At 41.9% G+C, this 20569-nt stretch overlaps 2 protein-coding genes across 3 annotated transcripts in view; one reads left to right on the top strand and one right to left on the bottom strand.

The window, feature by feature from the left end:
* The window catches only part of b3gntl1 (UDP-GlcNAc:betaGal beta-1,3-N-acetylglucosaminyltransferase-like 1), a 202296-nt gene that overhangs the window by 7599 nt on the left and 174128 nt on the right, over positions 1-20569 (top strand). Inside the window, exon 1 of one of the 2 annotated variants that reach the window (XM_051918949.1) lies at positions 12361-12497. The exons of the other annotated variant lie outside the window; for it this stretch is intronic. Within the exon in view, the coding sequence (XP_051774909.1) occupies positions 12486-12497 (12 nt within the window). The 5' untranslated portion in view covers positions 12361-12485. Of the gene's footprint in view, positions 1-12360; positions 12498-20569 lie in introns of those variants that run through there. 2 annotated transcript variants of the gene reach the window in all.
* metrnla (meteorin like, glial cell differentiation regulator a) lies at positions 1885-19375 on the bottom strand. Its single transcript, XM_028818658.2, has 4 exons — positions 19091-19375; positions 14818-15206; positions 4986-5045; positions 1885-2623 (listed from the first exon to the last, which is right to left on the bottom strand). The coding sequence occupies exons 1-4, from the start codon at positions 19186-19188 to the stop codon at positions 2307-2309; spliced, it is 864 nt and encodes a 287-aa protein (XP_028674491.1). The 5' UTR covers positions 19189-19375; the 3' UTR covers positions 1885-2306.

The following is a 20569-nucleotide window of genomic DNA, read 5'->3' as shown; positions in this document are numbered from 1 at the left end:
GTAGCGTATTATATATAAAGATGATTGATTTTTGGTACAGTTAGTAAAATTGTGAAATTCATAAATGATACTAAAATTAGAGCAATGGCAGACACTGAGGAGGCAACAAAAACAATTCAAGAAGATGTGGAGAAGCTTCAGAACTGGGTCAACATTTGCAGTTTAATGTAAAAAAAAAAAAAAAAAAATGCTAAGTGCTACATGTGGGCAAAAGAATGTCGGCTGTAAATACAAGATGGAGACACTGTTCTATAGGAACCAATAAGTGAAAAGGATTTAGGGGTTTATGTTGACACAACATTTTCATCATTTAAGCAATGTCCATCCATCCATTTTCCAACCCGCTGAATCCGAAAAACAGGGTCACGGGGGTCTGCTGGAGCCAATCCCAGCCAACACAGGGCACAAGGCAGGAACCAATCCCGGGCAGTGTGCCAACCAACCGCAGTTTAAGCAATGTGTGGAAGCTATTGTAATTGTATTGTATTGTAAAGCACTTTGAGCTACATTTTTTGTATGAAAATGTGCTATATAAATAAATGTTGTTTTTGTTGTTAAAAAGGCAAAAAAATTCAGATGTGTCAGTAGGCTTTGCGCCCCTGGAAACAAGTTACCCAAACTATTCTATAACATTTCAGTAATTATTTACCGCTCTGATTCTGATCCTTCTGATCATAAAATAGGTCTTTACAATAGCAATTGGCAAGAAGAATTCATAATTAATTGCAGAATTACAGTATTTGAGTGTTCCTCTCGAGTGCCTGTTTGTCTTGCACGATTTGGCTCAAAAACTAAACAACACATCATCATCTCACAACAGGCTTAAGTTTTGGGTTTGGTATTTTTCTGTCCAGCCGTTTTAGCTCTAGACCATCCAAAAGAAACTGTGACACACAGACACACACACACCCATCATCGAGATATAAATGTTTTCGGTATCGGGGGACCCTAAAATGTCTCAAACCGGAAATTTTTGATGAATCTAAAACTTTTGTTTCTACCCTGTAGACAGTTATGGTGGAGGAGGGCACAAAGCAAAAAAATGTTAGGGTATAACATAAAAAATGTTGAACATACAATAAATCAAGGGACTTCATCATCAAGACTATATCATGCAGCAGTGAGATCACATCTGGAGAAGCGGCATTTGAACCTGTTCAGATGAGAGCAACCAGATGCATCCCAGGACTTAAGGACATGCCCTGCTTAAAAAGACTCTGAGAATGAAAGCAGAGGAGCCTTTGTGAGGTCCCAATCCAGGTCTTCAAAATTCTCAAAGGCTTTGATAAAGCAGAATTCTTTCACCTTAACACTGAATCACATACTTGAGGACACCAGTGGAGTTTAAGAGATGTGCTTTTAGGAATGAAGCCAGGCAACGCATCTTTACACAGAGTTGCAGGAATCTAGAATAAACTACTAGGGCATGGAATTGAAGCAGAAACCTTCAAGAGGTACCTGGGGGAGATATTGGGACAGCTTAACTATTATCTAAATAGATGAATATGAGAGGCTGAATGGTCTCCTGCCATTTGTCAAATTTCTTATGTTATTCTTTTCTAATGTTGTATGTATTTTGTGCTTCAAATATATAGACTGGCACTCTGTCTAGGGCTGTTTCCTTCCTTGTGCCCATTGATGCTGCCACAGGCCCTGGCTTCCCATGATCCTGAATTGAACTAAGTGGTTGTGGGAATGTTATGCTATGTAGATATGAACTGACATGACTGAGGATACACTCTGAATAAAAAATGCCAGCCACTCTCAGTCCATGCTCCAAAGTAGGGAATCTGATAATTTGGTATCAGATCAGCATAAGCAGGTTTGCAAGATGGGTGGTTCGCTCAGTCTTGAGAAGCTATGAATGAAGACACAAGAGGTAGGTTAAACTTTGATCCAAGGAGCTTTATTTCTCTGCACAGAAAACTCATTACAATGTGCACCCCTGACAGAAAACTCCAGGTGGCAATTGCACATGACAGAGAAAACAGCAGGATCCAAAGGTAGGTCCATACATTTCTGTGATAAGAAACATTTCCAAACTGTACATCAAGCTTTTTACAAAAGCACATTTTCACATTTCCAGCCATTTTACACAATGTATGGGAGCGGAAGGCACACCTTGAGGCGCCCAACCGTGGAGGGCTGAAAGAGTGGCGGTCCCAAAGAGCGATGGCACTCGGCAGTGCAATTAAAACTCTTCCAGTTTCCACTGTTGCTTGGCAACATTTAAATAGGCCTGAAAGCACGATTGTGAGATGCGAGCAGTCAGCCTTTACGTCTGTTTGCATTTTCGTATCCTAGGCTCAGTCGGCTGCGACCTCACATGGGTTCTCTCCACGGCCCTTGGCCTCATGGTATAGCCTCTGAAAGTCTTTGAAGCGAGGCGCACAACTGAGCCTGGCTTCACCAAAGTGCAGACTGCCTGTAAAAAGGAACTCGCCATCTCCTGGCCTCACTCCACACTCAAGCGGCGTCCGCACCTGTCCCAGCCACCTCTTGCTGCGTCCTGCACTGTAGAAAATGCGACTCTTCTGTCGGTATAGCTTGTCCGCTACTACATTAATCAGAGACTCCTGTAGATCAGCATTGTGGGTCACATCTTGGATCGTTCCTCTTGCCACTAAAAAAGAAGGAAGAGAAAAACAAAAATGTTAATTCTTAACCTGTCCGTCATCAAAGTCTGCTTTCACAGTCACATCATGGCCTCATTGTGAAGTAATCCATGAAATTCCTCTGCGGCCCTAGACTAAACTATGAAGATGAGTACAGTTTGCTCTGCCCTCCTGATGGGCCTCCCCACCGCCTCGGAGTTTGTCTGGGAGACGTCAGGGAGTGGGGCTCATAAGCTGCATGCTCGCATTACGTCAAGTGGCTACGCGTGGCCTCCACTCTCCCTCGGGGCTGGGGGGTTTGCATATGCAGCTTAGCTTACATGCCCTTCCTTTCTTTGCAAGGGTCAGCCTTTGTCAAATCAGAAACGGGCAAAGAAAAAAATAACAGACCTGGAGAGCAGTGATATGCAAAGTCTAACTCACTCAGCTATGCAGTATGGGTTAGCAGGAGGGGGGCATCAGTGATGGAATTACTGAGGGCACACTAGTTAAACCTCCACCATGCTAGCACAGCTTGGCAGACCTGCAGGAGGAGGAGGAGAAATAGGAAGCAATCCCGGATCTGCTATCATTCAACACTTGACTGTTTGTTTACTGACTACTTTCACCATCAAAGGGAGGGTTGCTCATCAAAGTGAACCTCAAAGTCCTAAATCATGTTGGAATGCTGGGTCAGAATTGTCAAGAAAGGGGTTGGTACAGCAGCTTAGAGTGTCAGCATTGTCCACCTGTGTGATCCCGCTGAAAGGTACATGAACCACTTATCTTACATGCGGCTGATGACATTGTATGAGGTGACTAACAAGATCAGAATAAAGTTTAAAACACACAGATTAAGTGAGGCAGACAGAAGAACTGAAATTGTGGCTTACAGTCCTGTGCCTTAAGAGAAAGTATAGAATGGAAATGGAGCAGCTGGTAGACTGGTACAAGTGCAATAACCTGTCCCTCAAAAATAAGAGGAGATTGTGGACTTCAGGAAGACCCACCTTGCATCACACGCCACCTTACATCAAAAGTTCTGAAGTAGAGGGTGAAAAAGCACCATATTCATTTGTGTGCACCTCACAGATAACCTGAAATGGTCCATCAGTTCCTCCTCCTTGACCAAGAAAGCACAGCAGCAACTTCACTTTCTGTGCCAGCTGAAGAGGACAAGTCTTACATGCCACATGCTCACCTCATTCTACAGGGGCCACCTTAAAAGCTTCCTAACCAGTTGCATCACTATCTGGTATGGGAACTGTAACACGTCTGATTGTGAATCCATACAGTGTATAGTGTGCACTGTGAAGACGATCATGGACATTTTCTTAAAGTACTGCATCCATAAGGCCGCCAGCATTGTGGTGAATCTATCCCACAATCACTTTTCCCTGCTTCCATCTGGCAGATGGTATTGGAGCCCATGGACCAGCACTGCCAGACTGAACAACCGCTTCTCCCCACAGGTATTCAGGCTCCTGAACACAATGAGACCCTCTATCCCTATGTGTGCCCCCTTATCTTAGGCTTGTCTCTAATTACTGTTCTATTCTGCTTTCCTTGTCCATTGTACATATTCAGTAATCCCTGGTAATAGTTTGTCTGTATGATGTTAATTTGTTCAGATGTTATTCCTTGTTCTGCATTCCCTTATGTAAAATTACCCACCCTTTTTGTATTATCATATTTATTGTCTTACTATTGCACTGTGACCCTGGGAAACAATTTCTCGTTGCTGTTTAATGTGCCAAAGTATGCGTATAGATAGTGACAGTAAAGCCCATTTGATTTGACATTTGACACTTTTTCCCCAGATAATTCCCCACAAAACAAATCGTAGCCTTCCTTTACATAATCCCAGCAAGATGGAACAAGTTGGTGGCAGGGTCAGTCATCTAGTCTGATATACCCAGCAACTCACTGGTACTAGTCCGGTTTGATTTTGTTTATAGTTGTAGGGGTGGAGCAGGAGTGCAGGAGCACAACTGTGCTGGAAAGTCATTACACATTTGCTAGTTTTGATTTGGCCTTAGATTTTCCAGTAGTGTAAATTGGCGTGGTCTGGCGATGCAAACATACCTAATGACTAGAATTCATATTATCTCTACCCACTATAGCATATGGCCTGCGTGTTACTGACCGCAGTTTCCATATATATAGTGTGTGTGTTTTCAGATGGAGCACATGCGGGTTAAGTGATTTACTTAGGGTCACACAGAGAGAACCAGACACGCTGTTAATCAAATACACTGTGTCAGCAATCCACTCACCAAAACAATGGGTGAAAACCTATCCGCTTCTGAGAAGATGAATGGCAGGTCTAGTCTTAAGCCAGTGAGAAACAAAGGAAAGAACAAGGATTAAAGAAACTAAGAAGAAGCTTACCAAAATCGCTGCTGCACACAGCCAAGAGGACCTCTGCATCACTGCACGGCCGGCAGGGTGCTGAAAAACAAACAAAGACTGAGGTAAAGAACAAGCTTTGCGTACAAAATTGGTCCCTTCGAATCTCCAGAACAGCCGGTTTCCTAAGCATATTTCAGTCTAGATAGCATATTCAGAACTAGGGTCCCAAGAAGATTTATTTGGCTTCTCTTGTTTTCTGTCTTGCACCCAGTGCTACCCTCCATAACCCTGAGTTGAATGTTTTATTATTTTTAGGCTCCATGTTGACACAGTGAGTGTAGGAACTCAATGCCCTTGTGAAGTCTGCATAATAAAGTATCTATCTATCTATCTATCTATCTATCTATCTATCTATCTATCTATCTATCTATTCTGATTTCAGTTGTATGAGTAATGAGTATTATGAGTTAACCCATGAAATAACATTCCTCCATTTTCCATACCACTTAACCCAATCTCAGAATCGCTGGGTATCAAAGCTTATCACTGGGTGCATGTTAATAGCATTTATGTGCGCATACACTGGGCCCGTTAGGAGTTGCCACATAGTTAAACATAAGACTTTTCAGTGTGTGAGAAAAACTGGAGCACAATGGTGGATTACAGGGAGGATGGTAATATATCTAAAAATCAGATGATCAGTTTTATAGGTAACTAAACTTGGGATTCTGTCCTGGATGAGCACGATAATTCACTGGTCATATTGCAAGTCTGCTGTGGACACTAAAGGGTTGATAGTAAGCCACCTTCAATTCAAATTCAAATTGAAAAGTATTATATAAATAAAATTATTATTATTTGCAGCAGCCCCTCCAGGCCTTCCTCTACAGGATATGTTTCTGTTAGGTGTGCTTGATACACAAACAGAAGAAGGAACACATGCAGTGCCTTGGTGCTAGCGTCCCTGCTAGAAAAGCCTAGCTACAGGACTGCAGAGGAGGAAACTGTCCCATAACTTGTGACTGGCAGGGAAAACCAAGGATATTGTACTTTTTTTTTTTTTTAAAACACAAGCAGACATTGTATTAATGTCTGAATTCAAATGAAGAGGCAAAAAAAGCAGGTGGGGGTCAAAATGAAAACAAGGCAGGCACAAAGATCAATTTGTGGTATTAAAAAAAAAAAAAAAATCATGAAATAAAATCGTGATTCAAACCCAAAAGTCAAATACTAGATTCTCAAAATACGTGAAATTTGATGGGAGCCGGACAAGATGATGTTGGAGTCGGGATGTTTACTGTCAAAGCAAAAAGTCTTTGAGATATTTCCTTTTTTTTAAATCTGCCTTGCACCTCCCATCATGTGACTGGTGTCCGACTGATGTTGCTTAGTAGCAGCCACTGGCAGGAGGGGTGAGCATCAGCCTGTCCAGCTGCTGTCACATGTAGTCACTGGTCCACTACCCACTGCTGTACCACTCCAAAACTCCTCTTTTTCTCACACATTCTGTTCAGTCTCAACTTTCTAGCCTCCTTTTTACCCAGTGAGCTCTTGTCCTGCTCACCTCATTGGGGCTTATTACTGGAAAGGGCTTTAAGGCTCCATGCTTGAATTACTTCAGAGTAACTTTCTGGATAAGGGAATGCCATCTGAAACTGCTGAGGCTGTCTTGCTGGAACTTCTCATGATAGGCCCAGCAGTTGCTGCAGTTCTGTGCTCAAGCGCTTATTTTAAAGGACCAAGGAATCCTAAGGAAGCCTGTCGATCATATCACATAACGGGGGGGCATGCACAGCATAATGGGCTTCCCTGCTGCCATCTATAAGAATAAGATCACCCTTTTCCAAGATCTCCACTCTGTTTCCTTTGTCTCTATTTGGGCCCTGCCAAAACTTGGATGGCAGATCATCTAGGAAAAATTTTGGTTTGCTGCATCAAGAGGTGCTATTGAGGCCAGCAGGGAACGCTTACCCTATGGTCTGTGTTTGGATCTCAATGCAGTGATGGGACCTGGTCATTCTGGCTCCCTGATCATCCTCTTGTCTCGAATTACCTGACTATTGCTCTCTCTTTCGATAACCATCTAATAGGCAATGTGTGGTGAGTCTTTTGAGAGAAAAATGGCTGCCTATGCATCACTGAGGTGGATGATACACATTTGTGGTTGTTGAAGTGGTTCCAAACTCTCTATGCAAATGTCTTTAAATACATTAGAAAAGCACTTTAGAAATGTAATCATTTAATACTAAAACACGTAGTGTCACTATTTGTGTGGCACTCTGTGTCCTCAAGCTTTACTACCTCTGTCTGTCCACATAATGTCATTCCAAGTCAGAATTCCTTTTGCCATCAGCTCCTTCTCAGTGATGTTTTATGTTGTCTGCCATTCCACCCCTGTCTATACTATACTGCCTTTCACTACTTTAATTTTAATGAACTTCTTTATTTCAAATTCACTGTAGGTTTGCCTCTCACAACATTACTGAGTGCAAAGCAGAAGCCATCACTGGAATGGACTTCAGCAAAGCACACACTAAACCTACCCTGTAAATGCGAATGCAGGAGGACATGAGGTGAATGTGCAGACTTGACAGACGGTGAATAACCTGGAAATTCATTTTCAGCTGTGGGGCATGTGTTATAACTGCTGAGCCACCCTGTGTTTAATACTCGTGTGTAGCATTCTTGACAGCAGATTTACTGAGTGTAGCCCCAAAAAAACACCATGAAATAACCTAGAGAACGGAACAATATAATAATTCAAAATGTACTAAAGACCACAAAGCAATAGAGGAGAGGAACGTAAACTCACCAAGTTGACTCCTAACGGTCCGAGACGTGCATTTAAGTGAATGCCTTCATCATTTTGAAGCCTGATTTGGCAAATTTTACATTCTAAAACAGCTGTTGGCTAATAGGGTAGTTTGAGCTAACTTCAATCATAAATTAATTAATTGTTGGCGCTTTTCCAAACTACTCAAAGCACTTTACTTAGTGGGGAGCCACCACCATCACTGGGGGGATAAAACAGCAGCCATTCTTGAGCCAGTACATTCATCATAGTGACCATTAGGTGCTGAAGGGTGAGAGAGCGAGCCAATTAGAAACTGGGGAGATTAGGGGCCAGACCAGACAAGACTGTGGTGGGCAATTTAGCCAGGACATTGGGGTACACCCTAATCTTTTCGAAAGCTGACCAGCGATCTTTTATGATCACATAGTGTCAGGACCTCGGTTTTACATCTTCTCGATAGATGGCCCCATTTTTACAGCACAGTTTCCCCATCACTGCTCCTGGGGCAATGGAATCCACATACCGGCCCCAGGGTAAAGTGCCCTCCTGTTCCAGCAGCAATCCAAGATTGTCCTACACTAATAGTGCTTTGTTCAGGCTCTCGAGTTTTGGGTTGCTTTCTCGAGAAGCCGTCACATTCAAGCAGGAAGGGTAGAGTATCTGACAGGGCTTTTCTCCTGACATAGAGCTACATTATTCACCGCCATATTTTTCTTCCTGAAAATTTGGCAAGTAGCCTCCACAACCAATTTACACTGTGATATATGGAAATGGAAAAAAAAATGCATGCCTACTAATATCATAGGAAAAAAACACACATTTACTGGCAGGTACGCACATTTGAACTGAAACAGATGAAGAACACAGCTACGCAGAGGTGGAGGTCATTCATGAGTCAAAATTAACAGCATACAGGATGTTTGAGTCTTTTGCCAATGTCAATATTTTCCAGCCATTTATCTTGTATTTGGTGTGTAACTTTATATTGTATCTTTGTGTGCCCTGTGCTGTGTTTTGTCATATTTGTTAAAGGTGCTAAATACAATAAAAGCTGATTGATTGATTGGCTGCAGCAAAAGCCCAAGGCTGATGTTGAACTGAAGGGGCTAAACTCGGGCTACATCTGCACTACTGTGTTTTCGTTTAAAAATGCAGAAATCAATCTCTGGTTTTACCGTTCATCCACACTACCACAGTGTTCCTCAGAGCGTTCTTTCTTTTGGCTTAATTTGTATTATATTATTTTATATATCTTGAGCATGTACTGTATCTTGGGCATGTACTGTATATTAATAAAGTCAAACTCCACTGCCTGATTAAGGCAGCAAGTAGGGTCATTGAGGAGGAAGGGAAAAAAAAAATCAGTGCAGCAGCTAAATGAGGACCTGGTCCTTAAAGTGCTCCGTCAAATCCCCAGAAATCCCACATGGCCACTACATTACAAATTTAATTTTAGCTCCATGGCACTAAACAGATTCCTACAATGTCAAATAAAAACTTCCACATTCAAGAAAACATTCGTACCCTCAGCAATTAGGCTGTGGACAGGTAACTGGAATACATGTCCATCACTGACATGGCAGATTCATATACGTCACTGTACAGACAGATGTCAAGTTTTTAGTATATGTATTTGCTTGTGTATGTGTGTTTAATTTAGGAATGCACGCTAGGGTTCAGAAATTTGTGGCTTGCCTGTCTTTTTCTTTTTAAAACCTGTATATCTATGTAATTTTTGGCTTATGCACAAACCAAATGAATTCCCTTTTATAAGGGATAGAAAAATAATTTTGAAGTTTTAACTCCTGAAAACTGAGTCCTTTGGGAATGCTGTTCAGATGCTGGCTCGGTGATGCACTGCGGACAGGTGAAAACATAGACCTTCAAAAGAGCAGACTGTAATTGTGCTCCGATTTTTATTTGTGCTTATTCCGTATCTTTTCTCTTATTAGGTCCTGCTCATTACAACGTCTCATTCCCTGATTGCTGGTTGGTCACCGTTCACAGTATGGAGGAGTTGCTTTCCCTGGCGCTTGTTGCTGTGTTGCTTACTTGTATACATCTACAGTTTGAATGCTGCATACATGTGCAAAAGGCAAATACATTTCCATTTGCTACAGTTTTCGTGTTAAAGCAGTGTCCACTTCATTACATCCAAGTGCTTGTTAACACAAATAGTCGGCTCACTCAAACAGCAAGTCATTTGGCTGCAGCTCAATCTATACAGCGTCCAGCCATGGTCAAGATATTGAGATGTTGTTTAACTAAACATTTTGATTGGGCCATGATCTAAGCCACTTTCACTCATGGTATGTTTGTGCCTGACGTTATGCTTCAGCTGCCTTTATTGGATTTTCATGCACTGCATTCTCCAAAGCTTACAGACAATTGGACAATAATCAAAATCTCGAGTGAGCAACAAAAGAGGGGGCCGGAGTTGGTGCTAGATAAGTGGACCTCATAAAGTGGCCAGAGTGCACAAGAGTTTTGTTTTGTTTGTCTGTTCTTTACAGAACAGGAATTTGCTTTTTGTTTAGTGGAACTTCCCACTCCAGAGCGAGATTGTGCTTATAAACCTGGAGGAGTGCATTTTGCCCTCAATTACTGCATTCCAGCAAAATTAATGAGAACATTTGTCACCTGTTTGATAGAAAGATACTTGTAGTTGCCATTAGACTGTTCTAGGGAGATGCTGTCTTGATCATTTCCAGGCAAAATGACTGTGGTTTTGCATTGAGAGTGCAGGCATTTTAAATGGGTGGGTTGGGGGAATCCCGTCTTCATCATTTGCAGGCATTAGGGGTTTGTTTTTATGTGGGATTTAATGTCATTGAAAATGGGTGGTGGTGCATTCATATGACAGCATAATGGGTGTGTTAGTACTTCAGTTAACATTGGCCAATCTGGATTCATGTATGATTGTACCATTTGGGCCAAGCCACCAAGAAAATTCCAAATATCCCAAGGCCAGGTGACTCAGAGTTCCCAGTGCCTTTCTTACATGAGAAATGCCATTGGTAATAAAAGTTAATATGGGGAGCAAGGTTTGCACAGAGCTAAACCAAAAATCTGAGGTTCATTCAAAATTAAAAGGGACGACCCCACAAAGTTTCTTAGGAGGGATATTTAGAAATTCTTTGGTGGGAATACAGAATTCAAAGAGGCTGAACATAAGAAGCACCCCCAAAATACACTGTAAGAAAAAACTAATTGTGAAATACCAGATTTGCTTTTGCAACATTTTTTTTTTTTTTTTGGTATGGTGACTGGGTGGTACACATTTCATTGAGGCTGCACTCTTTATGAATACGACGTTAAATGAATACATTAATAATATTTGGTTTCTGGCAAAGATACCGTTTTGGTAGACACCATCTGGTTTCAATAAAATACTAGGTGCATTCTGATCTGGGTTCAGTGAGATAGCAGTTACTTGCCCATGGGGGTTCATTGAGGTCCCATTGTAATTAATTAGGCTAACTGAGAATAAATTTGCCCGTCTTTCCAACTGACAGCAGCATCCCCGCAGCACAAAAGTCAACAAAAGCTGAATGCTTTGGGTTAGTTTTGCTTATTCACAGATCTGGAGCCAAATGTAACACTCAATATTCGTCTTAACACCAGAATACTCGCACATTCAAATATATATTGTATACATTATTAATTAAGGAGGGAAACAGGATGGGCACAGTGTCCTAAAACTTCTAGAATGTTGGATTAAAATGCCAGTATGTCTCACTGTGGTGTCTGAATGTTCTCCCCAAGTTTACAAGACTGCATGTTAGGCTGACAAACAAAGAAAATTGGACTGGATGAGTGACTGTGCCCCTCACTGAACCACAGTACCCAATGTTGTAGCCCGACAACGCTCTACTTTGGACTGTGTACATCTGGTAAATGACTAATTATAAACTTCTCCTACATAAGTGGCTGACACACAGTTAGTCATCTCTGTGAAGAATCGGCCACCTGTTTTACAGTAGCACTCTAGGCTTATTCAGTGAGGACAGCCATCAGATCCACCTTTCATCATAAAACAGGAGCAGGGGTTATATCGGAGCCCAGACTTCAGCAAGGGCAATACCACCCAACCTGGCATCCTTCCTTCCTTTGGCCAGAAGCTTTTCAAAGTGCATTGCTTATTTTATGCTTTGGGGCCACCTACTTAATTTTTATTCATATGAACTGCATAATCCGCATCCATTTTCTAGTTAGGGTATGATGGCAACATTTCGTGATGGACTGATAAGGCCATCCTTTACACCCTTTCCCTTACGATTTCCTGCTGGGAGATGTCGTCTTCACATTACAAAATGTTTAATGCATGTGTGGAACTTCATTTTAATAATATGCCCTTGTGTCAGCTATCCATGAATCCTCCTCAAACTAAGACTGGTGTTCAAAAGTTGCATTCTTAAGTTAGACTGCTCAGTCTGAATACCAGTGACAGTTTAAGGTTTATGAGCTCAACCTAACCCTGGTCGTGTATTGGACGCTGACTGCTAACAAGTGGATGTAAAAAAACAAGTGTGTAGTAATGAGAACATTAGAAAGTGCAGTGATTGTAATTTGCATATTTATTGTAAACTGTGCCTCTGTTTGGACCCTGATCCTTCTGTTAGCCTGCTTTTTGTTCCCGGCCCCTTCTGTCTGGTGCCATTCTACTGGAGTGCAGGCTCACTTCATTGGTAGAGAACTCTGTCCTGCTGTACGTAGTGAAGTGAAAACTGCAGTGCTACTTAGGGATGCACAATACTGTAGCTTTACTTTCAAATCAGTATTGGCCAATACTGGAATAATAACAAAAAAATGTATCATTACTGAATCTGATGTAGAAAAATTTCCAATGTGATGACATAGTTAATATGAGTACATGCTGAATGCTGTTTGTTGGGTAAAATGGTGGTGTGGTAATTTGTGGCCACAGTTGCCATTAGCAACAAAATAGACATTTTGTAACACTTTTCTGTTTGGCTGAAGTTAAAAAAAAAAAATAAAAAAAATAAAAATAATAATAATTAGTCATCTTAAATGATATCACTAAGACAAGTAAGCTGACTACCTCAAAGCTAAAGCGGAAAAACTAGGATTGCTGTCTGCTACTTCTTTATCAAAGTAGCTGTTAAGAAATTCATTCAGAACAACCCAAGCAAAATCCATTATGTTGATACTCGCTGTTGCAGTATGCATATTTAAAATATATAACAACATTTTCAAACTCAGTCGAATTTAGAACAGAAGTCAGGAAGCAAGTCTTCATGCAAATAGAGTCTGAAACAAACTACCGAGCCATGTAGTTGAAACAGAAACTTAGGCCATGTTTAAGAAGTATCTGGATGAGATATGGGGACAGCCTAGCTGTTAAGTAACCAATGAAGCCTGATGGACTGAATGTTCTCCTCTTGTATGTCAGATTTCATGTGTGCAGAAGATGAGGTGAAATCTATTCCAGTAGCATGGGACACAAGGCAGAAAACAGAACTGAACAGGGTGCTAGTTTATCTAAGGTCCACTCTCACAAAGCCAATTTAGAATTCCCAGTTAACCTGACCAGCATGGCTTTGGGGATGTCAGACATGGGGAGAACATGCAAACTAGACACACAGCAAGACCTAGGGCTGCATTCAGGAGGAAGCAGTGCCAACAAGCTGGATGTATGTAAAGCAACTAAGTAAGAAAGTAACACATATACTCTTAATTCATTTTATTATTTGGTTTGTTCTGGAAACTAAGCCTGTTGACCCAAGGTCCAAAATTTCTTCCTCTTTTAACTAGTCTGTAGTAATTTAAGCCATCAGTTCATCTAGAAACTAAGCTGCAATTTCCACAGAAACAAACTTAAGTAAGCAAATTTTAAAATAACAAGTATTGATATGAGAATCAACAAAAATGATACAAAAAAAAAAATCAATTTTTTGTCATTGACCCAAAATTTGCATACTGGTGCGTGCCAGGTTCCTGAGTACCAATCTATGGAGAAAGTAGGCTGCAATTTACATAGTAACGGAATGTAGATAAAAATAACTAGAAACAATAAATATGCAAACTAACAAAAACATAGTCAAAAATAATTGGAAATTATGGTATCGACAGATATGACACATAAATTGACTATCAGTGTTTTCCCAAAATTTGCATGTTATTTTACTCTTTTATGTAGTGCCTTTCACTGTGTTGTGGGACTTTTTTCCTAGTTTCCGACTACATGAACTTTACAAATCTGTTGATTGCTGATGAATTTCACACTTTCACACATCATTTGGCTTTATTCATAGATTTTAAATTGTCTTCTGTTGCTGATCAGTGATGAATTTCATGCATTCAAACAATAATTTCCTTTATTTATAGATTTTGAATGCTCTTACGGGCTGGTATGGTCATTAGGTTTGGTGCTGCCCACCACCACTAAGGTAGAGGGTTTTTTTTTTTCTAGCATGTTTAGTGGCATTCAGATACTGAGCCCATTTAAATGTGTGTCATACAAACACACACGGAGGTGCACACTCTCCCCTTTGTGTCGCACAGAGCAGTGAATCGCTAAGCCGAGGCCCTTCCATTGCCTCTATTCATTAAGGATGTTCCTTTATGAAGATCATCAGTCAATTTCAAAAAAAAAATTGCACCAAGCTAATTATTGTAAAGAAGGGGAAATGGACAAGAATGAAGAACAGTGGAAGGAGAGCCAGCCAGTAAGCAGCAGAGCTGCAGAAGGAGGCTCCTGCTTCCTCACACTGTAAACAATACAATAAAAGATAACACACCATTGAGAGCCAAGGAGTAAAAATAGTGAATGCGCTCCACTGCCTTGGCACACGGGAAGTATCCCCCTCTGCCAAGAGGGGAAAAAAAAAAGCCTCCACTCTGAGGCGGGTACAGCCGGCAACTTGGAGCCATGGGAGTGCAGACCACAAGACAGGCCGCATTGTAAGAGTCACTCACTGGGCACTAGGCCACAGAACACTTCCGATGGGAGACGCAGCGCTCTTAGCTGCACACTGTATTTGCTAAGTGGCCTGAACATTGATGCCAGGATATGGCTGAGCTGCAGGGAATTGCCATACCATCTGCCAGTCTTACCTGAGAGAAGCGGTGACCGCATGCCAATCCTCTGCTGGACCAGCTCGTACTGAAAGGCTGTAATCTTCCGACTAATGTCCAGTTGTGGAGTGGCTTCGATGAAAAGTGAGCCCTCCTCGTTTCCATAGCAGTATATCTGGTTGGGGCTATGCTCCTGCTCTCTAACCAGCAGCTTTAAGTCTCCGGATTTTTCTAAATAAATATTTGCTCCCTTGGAGTCTTTGGAAGGCTTGATGCAGATGCTCAAGTACTTGGTTGAGGCCGGTACGACATTGGGCCTCAGGTTGACAATAAGAGCTCCTGTGGGGTACAGCCACTCAAGACTGCCCTCCGAGCAGCGGAGGTAGACCTGCTCCACTTCTCTTGTGTGAGGTTCATGTGTCAGTCCGCTGTGGAAACAGGAAACAGAAACAAGGTGAGAGCAATGCCTGAGCTGAAAGAACAAATTCTAAAAAGGCTTGCTGCTCCTAAACGTAGGCTGCGCCCACTGAGGCTGCACTACTGCTGTTGTGCTTATCTTCTCTAACCACAAACTCTCTCGACACACATTGCACTGTTAACCTGAACTTCGCCTGTGTGACTGCAGGACTTCTTAGTCTGCTAGTGTCCTGCTAGGCCATTTACTAGGCAAAAGGCAATATTAGGAACTTTTACAAAGCACAAAGAAAAATGTGCAAGGAATCCTACCCAGAATGAAATGGTTCATTGTCAAGCAATGAAGAGCCACACAACCCAGTAGAATGTTTTTAAGAAACCATTGTTAATAGTGAACTTAAGCATAGTTGCTTACCACTTTCATCTCTTTATGGCTATGGTCTTCCCTTGTCTAAAAGTTCTCACTGAGTGCATACTGTATTTTCATGTTCACAAATACAAAGTACAGTGAAGTTCTTAACTTGCATGTCAAAGCAACATAGGATTTTTATTTGTACAGTGCCTTGCAGTGGTGTTGGCTAATGGACTGGGCATCTGTCTATCACAGAACCTCCTCACGCACTGCCACCCAATTTGAAAACACCAGTCCGTTTAACTTGTATAGATAAGTTGACATCAGATAAGATAGATACCTGTCTAGCAGCCATTAACACTTGCACAGGTAATCCATCTAAAGCGAAGTATGTTTGGGCCTGGCGAGTACTTGGACAGAAGACCAACTAGGAAGAAGCTTGGGTTACTGCTGAAAGAGGTGTTGGTGAGGCCAGCAGGGGGCGCTTACCCTGTGATCTGTGTGGGGATCACAATGCCCTATTGCAGTGTTGGTCCTGGGGACCTCCTGTGGCTGTAGGTTTTTGTTCCAATCAGATTCACAATAAGTGATATTTATTGACAAATTGATCTCATTTAGTTAGTGTGTGTTTTATTTTTTTCCTTTTATCTTCTACTGCATTCAGAAAAGCCCAGCAGTATGATTTTTACACTGTAGGACATTTAGAAATATTTCTAGATTTTGCTCTATCTTTAAATGCTTAACTTTTGTGTCCTAGTATTTTTCTCTTATTCTGTGTAGTCTTCTCCCCTCATTGTATCTTAATAGTGACAATTAAAAAACAAATAAAGCAGACACCCGAGCGAATAACACCAAATGTAGCAACTCCAATAATGGAAAGGCAGAATGGAAACCAGGATGAATATATGTAAAAAGTAAAACTTTATCCACGTATAACAATATTTATTAAAAATGTTAATGTAACTTCTTCATTGACCCCAGAACACAGAAACTGGGAAATAACAGCTCACTACATTTAGCTAGGAGTACAATTAAAAACAGAAGTTTGTTTGAACAAAAACCTGCAGCCCCCAGGAGGTCCCCATGACTGAGTGTCGAAACCCTAGTGCAATGACGGGGACCTTGAGCTGAAAAAAAATTGGCACCATCCTTCAGAAGAGATGTAAAAGTGAGATCCTGACTCTCTGTGGTCCTAAGAGATCCCTGGACATCTTTCAGGAGGAGTGGGCTGTTCTTTGATATCCTGGCTAAATTTCCCCCAAACCACCCCCTGTCTCTAATTGGCTATCTCTCTCTGTCTCTCTCACCCCTTCACCAGCTAATAGCTAATGTGTGGAGAGAGTACTGGAGCAAGCGTGCCTGCTGTCATATCATCCAGGTTGATGCTACATATCGGTGGTGGTTAAATTGGATCCCCACTGTCTATGTAATGCACTTTTTAAGTAGGTTAGAGACTTTCTGTATAATGTAATTAATTAATTATAGATAGGGAAAAGATGTATATTTACAGAAACTCAGATATTAATATATTATAACAAACAACCACCCCCTTCTTAAATACACAGCAGAAAGATTAAAAATAAAGAAAACTCCTGACTTGGTGCTAAAGCTAAAAAAGAAGTTACACTCAAAATGAAGCACTATGCATATCACTGTTGTTACAAAGGAACCCCGAACCCATACAAACACTGGGAGATCCTGCACCTACAGTGTCCACACAAACAATGCCCAGCACCACTAACCACTGTGTCACCATGTCACCCAACAGAGAGAGGCACTCTGTAAAACAAAAGTTGGTTGTTTGGCACTGCCTAGATGGACCAGCTCTCTCAACGGTTTGCTCAAAATGCAATCCACTTGTGTAAAATGGCATTAAATCTCAGCTGCCTCCCCAAAATTGGCTATTAGTTTAATTTGTTGCACACGGCCTGATATGCATAGTATGTTGCACTTCTTCTTTCCTATCAATGTATTGAGTGCAGGGCTCATTAGTGGAAGTGCACTTAAATAAGAATGAACTCAATTTACAAAGCTCTCAATACCAACAGCCCACTGTCATGACCATCCCATGTAAAACTACAGACACAACTGAAGTCCTCAGAGTGTGGCCTTCAAGATGGCTCAAAGCCTTGCTGTGCAACTCTTGGTCAGCATTCCTGTGACTCCTGCACTTAGTGTGTCAGTTGAATCAAATAGAAAAATCCTTCCATCTGTTTACCAGTCCAGAGCAGAGTTTTGAGGAAGCTAGAGCCCAGTCCTAGCGAGCAGTGGCAGCAAGATAGGGACAAATCATGATATGTAATTCCTTTTTGAGGACCAGGTGGGGTGGAGGGTAGTAGTGTGATTAGCTCTGTTATCTAACGGGTCAGACATCTTGGGTTCAAATCCTATGTGGGTCTTCGTGTGTGTTAGTTAAATAGCTCTGTGTGAGGGGACTGGTGTCCCATCCACACTTTTAAAGGTGTCAGAGTGGTCGTCAGACCAATTTCAAGGGGGAACCATTTTTGGTTACCAAAAGAACCATCAACATGAAGATTCCACACAGAGCATGTATTTATTTAACTCCATAACAGGTAACATAAATAGCTATGAATAGATAATTTGTGAAACCCCCACGTATTACTGATTTTAAAGGACTCTCAATGTGTACAGTCACAGGTTTTCTTTTATCTGTTGTATACTAGTCGGTTGCTTAGATATTAAATATTTTTTCCACATATTAGGAACCTTTTTAAAGCCAGAAGAACTGATTTCATATGCAAAGAGCCCTTTCCAGGTTTTTATTATTCTTTGTCAAGCAATAGTTCAATGAAGAACCCACCCAGCCCAGTAAAATGTCATTATGGAACTATTATTTTTAAAAGTGCAGGGTTGATTTCTGCCTGGTGTCCGATACAGTCGGGGTAGACTTGAGCCCTCTGTGACCCTGAATTAGATGAAGCGGGGTCCAAAATGCCATGTTAACGAGGCACTCCTGCCAAGTGGTCTTGGAACGGCAGCGCATCTACAAACGTTTCATTGATCGAACTGGCGCGTGCGCTCAAGCGGCCGACTCGCCTCACCCGGCACAGAGAGTGAAAGCGCCTTAGGTGTAGCGGGACGGCGACGGTAAATGCCGAGAGTGACGTGCCAACAGAAACCAGAGCACAGCAGCTCCCACTGTGCCAAGAACGAACACTCCAACGAGAACAGTTTTCCGCCCTTACGTTTCACAGATCACCGATTAAAAAAAAAGAATAACTCATTAAGTAGAAACACAACGGCGCATGATTTATTGCTGCGGTTGTAAAAAACGGAAAAATTGACATTTGAAAAATGTGACGTCGAATCAGAACATTGCGCGTTTGATATCCAAACACTTGACGATTCTTTTTAAAATCCAAATAAATACTTGACCTATTTCTGTTGCCAGGTTAACTGAAAAGCGGTATTTCAGTAGGTTTATAGAGCGCCTTGCACAGGGTGACCTCTGATCGCTTCTTGGAAACACAGATGGAGATTAGAGACTCGCACTGAATGCAGAGAATTGTCAGAAGCTCTCCTTACCTTCCCCTCCAGCTGCACTGATCGCTGGAATACTGAGCCGCCGCGGCACGAAGCAAGACAAGTGTCGCTAGCAGACAGCCTGGGAACAAACTGATCATGTCGACTCCTTTGGGGGAACTTTGTTCTTGTACTTCTGTTGATTTCCTCCACAAGGCTCCCCTACATTGTCTCCCAGGATCACGAGAGCTGCAGTCCACAAGCTCAAAGCAACCCTAATCCATCCTCGGTGAGCAGCGGCGGATTGCGGCTCCGAGAACTTTTACTCAAAGTTTTTCGTCTCGAATGGGTCTGCGTCACCAGAGCCCCGCCTATTCAGTGTGATCGGCAGTAGTGACAACACGCCTCTACTGAAGCCACCAATGAACATCGTGCAACTTTTTTTTTAATCCCGCCCTTCCTTCCTTGGAGGTGCTGCGCGGATCCTCTGTGTGTGTGTGTGTGTGTGTGTGTGTGCGCGCGCGCGCGCGCAAGATTGTAATTCTAAAAACGACCTGTAGGCGGAATGCTGTCAGTCTCGTTAACATTAATAATGAATGCCGACATTAAATATGCCCACGACGTAGATGAAATATATATATCGTATATGTAGCGTTCAAAAGTTAGGAATCGCCCATAAATGCTTATTTTTGATAGAAATTGATACCTATTTTCCAAGATATCACTAAACTGATGTAAAATTGCAACCAAGACATTACTAGTGTTGCTAATGGATATTACTGCTTGAAATGACTGATATTTAATTTATCACTCGTATGACTGCAAAGCCCCATTTCTTCAGTGTTCTAACGAACAGCCCCCTTAAGCTTATCCTTAATTAGTCATGTTCAAATGTAAATTAATTATTAGACAAACCTTTAATTGCATTAGCACAGTTGTCCTGTTGTGAGGTGAACCTTCAGCCCAATTTGAGGTCTGGAGTGCTCTGAAGCAGTTTTTTTTTTTTTTTTTTTTTTTATATAAAGGATTACTCTGCACTTTGCTCAGTTCAGCTATCCCTTAATTCTGTGTAGTCACCTAGTCCCTGATGGTGCCACCACCATGTTTCACTGTTGGAATGGAATTTCACAGGTCATGAATTGAGGCCAAACACTTGGATGTTGGTTTCATCAGACCAGAGAATCTTGTCCTTTGCAAAAAAAAAACAAAAAACTTCAAGCAGGCTTTATGTTTCTTTTACTGAAGAATGGTGTCCGTCTGGCCACTCCGTCATAAAGCCCAGATTAGTGGAGTGTTACAGTGATGGCTGTCCTTCTAGATGTTTCTCCCATCTACACACAGGTTCTCTGGAACTCAGCCAGAGTGGCCTTCAGGTTCTTGGTCATGTGTCTTACAAAAACCTTCATCCCTGATAGCTTAGCGTGTGTTAGGGGTGGGTGTGTGTGTGTTCACCCTGCGATGGACTGCCACCCTGTCCGGGGTTTCTTCCTGCCTTGTGTCCTTTGCTGTCTGTGATAGGCTGCGGCCACTTCCTGACCCTGG

This window comes from Erpetoichthys calabaricus, chromosome 14, assembly GCF_900747795.2.
Source record: "Erpetoichthys calabaricus chromosome 14, fErpCal1.3, whole genome shotgun sequence".
Classification (NCBI taxonomy): Eukaryota; Metazoa; Chordata; class Cladistia; order Polypteriformes; family Polypteridae; genus Erpetoichthys; species Erpetoichthys calabaricus.
Note: the sequence above shows the minus strand (reverse complement) of the source record. Positions and strands in the feature narration are given on the sequence as shown.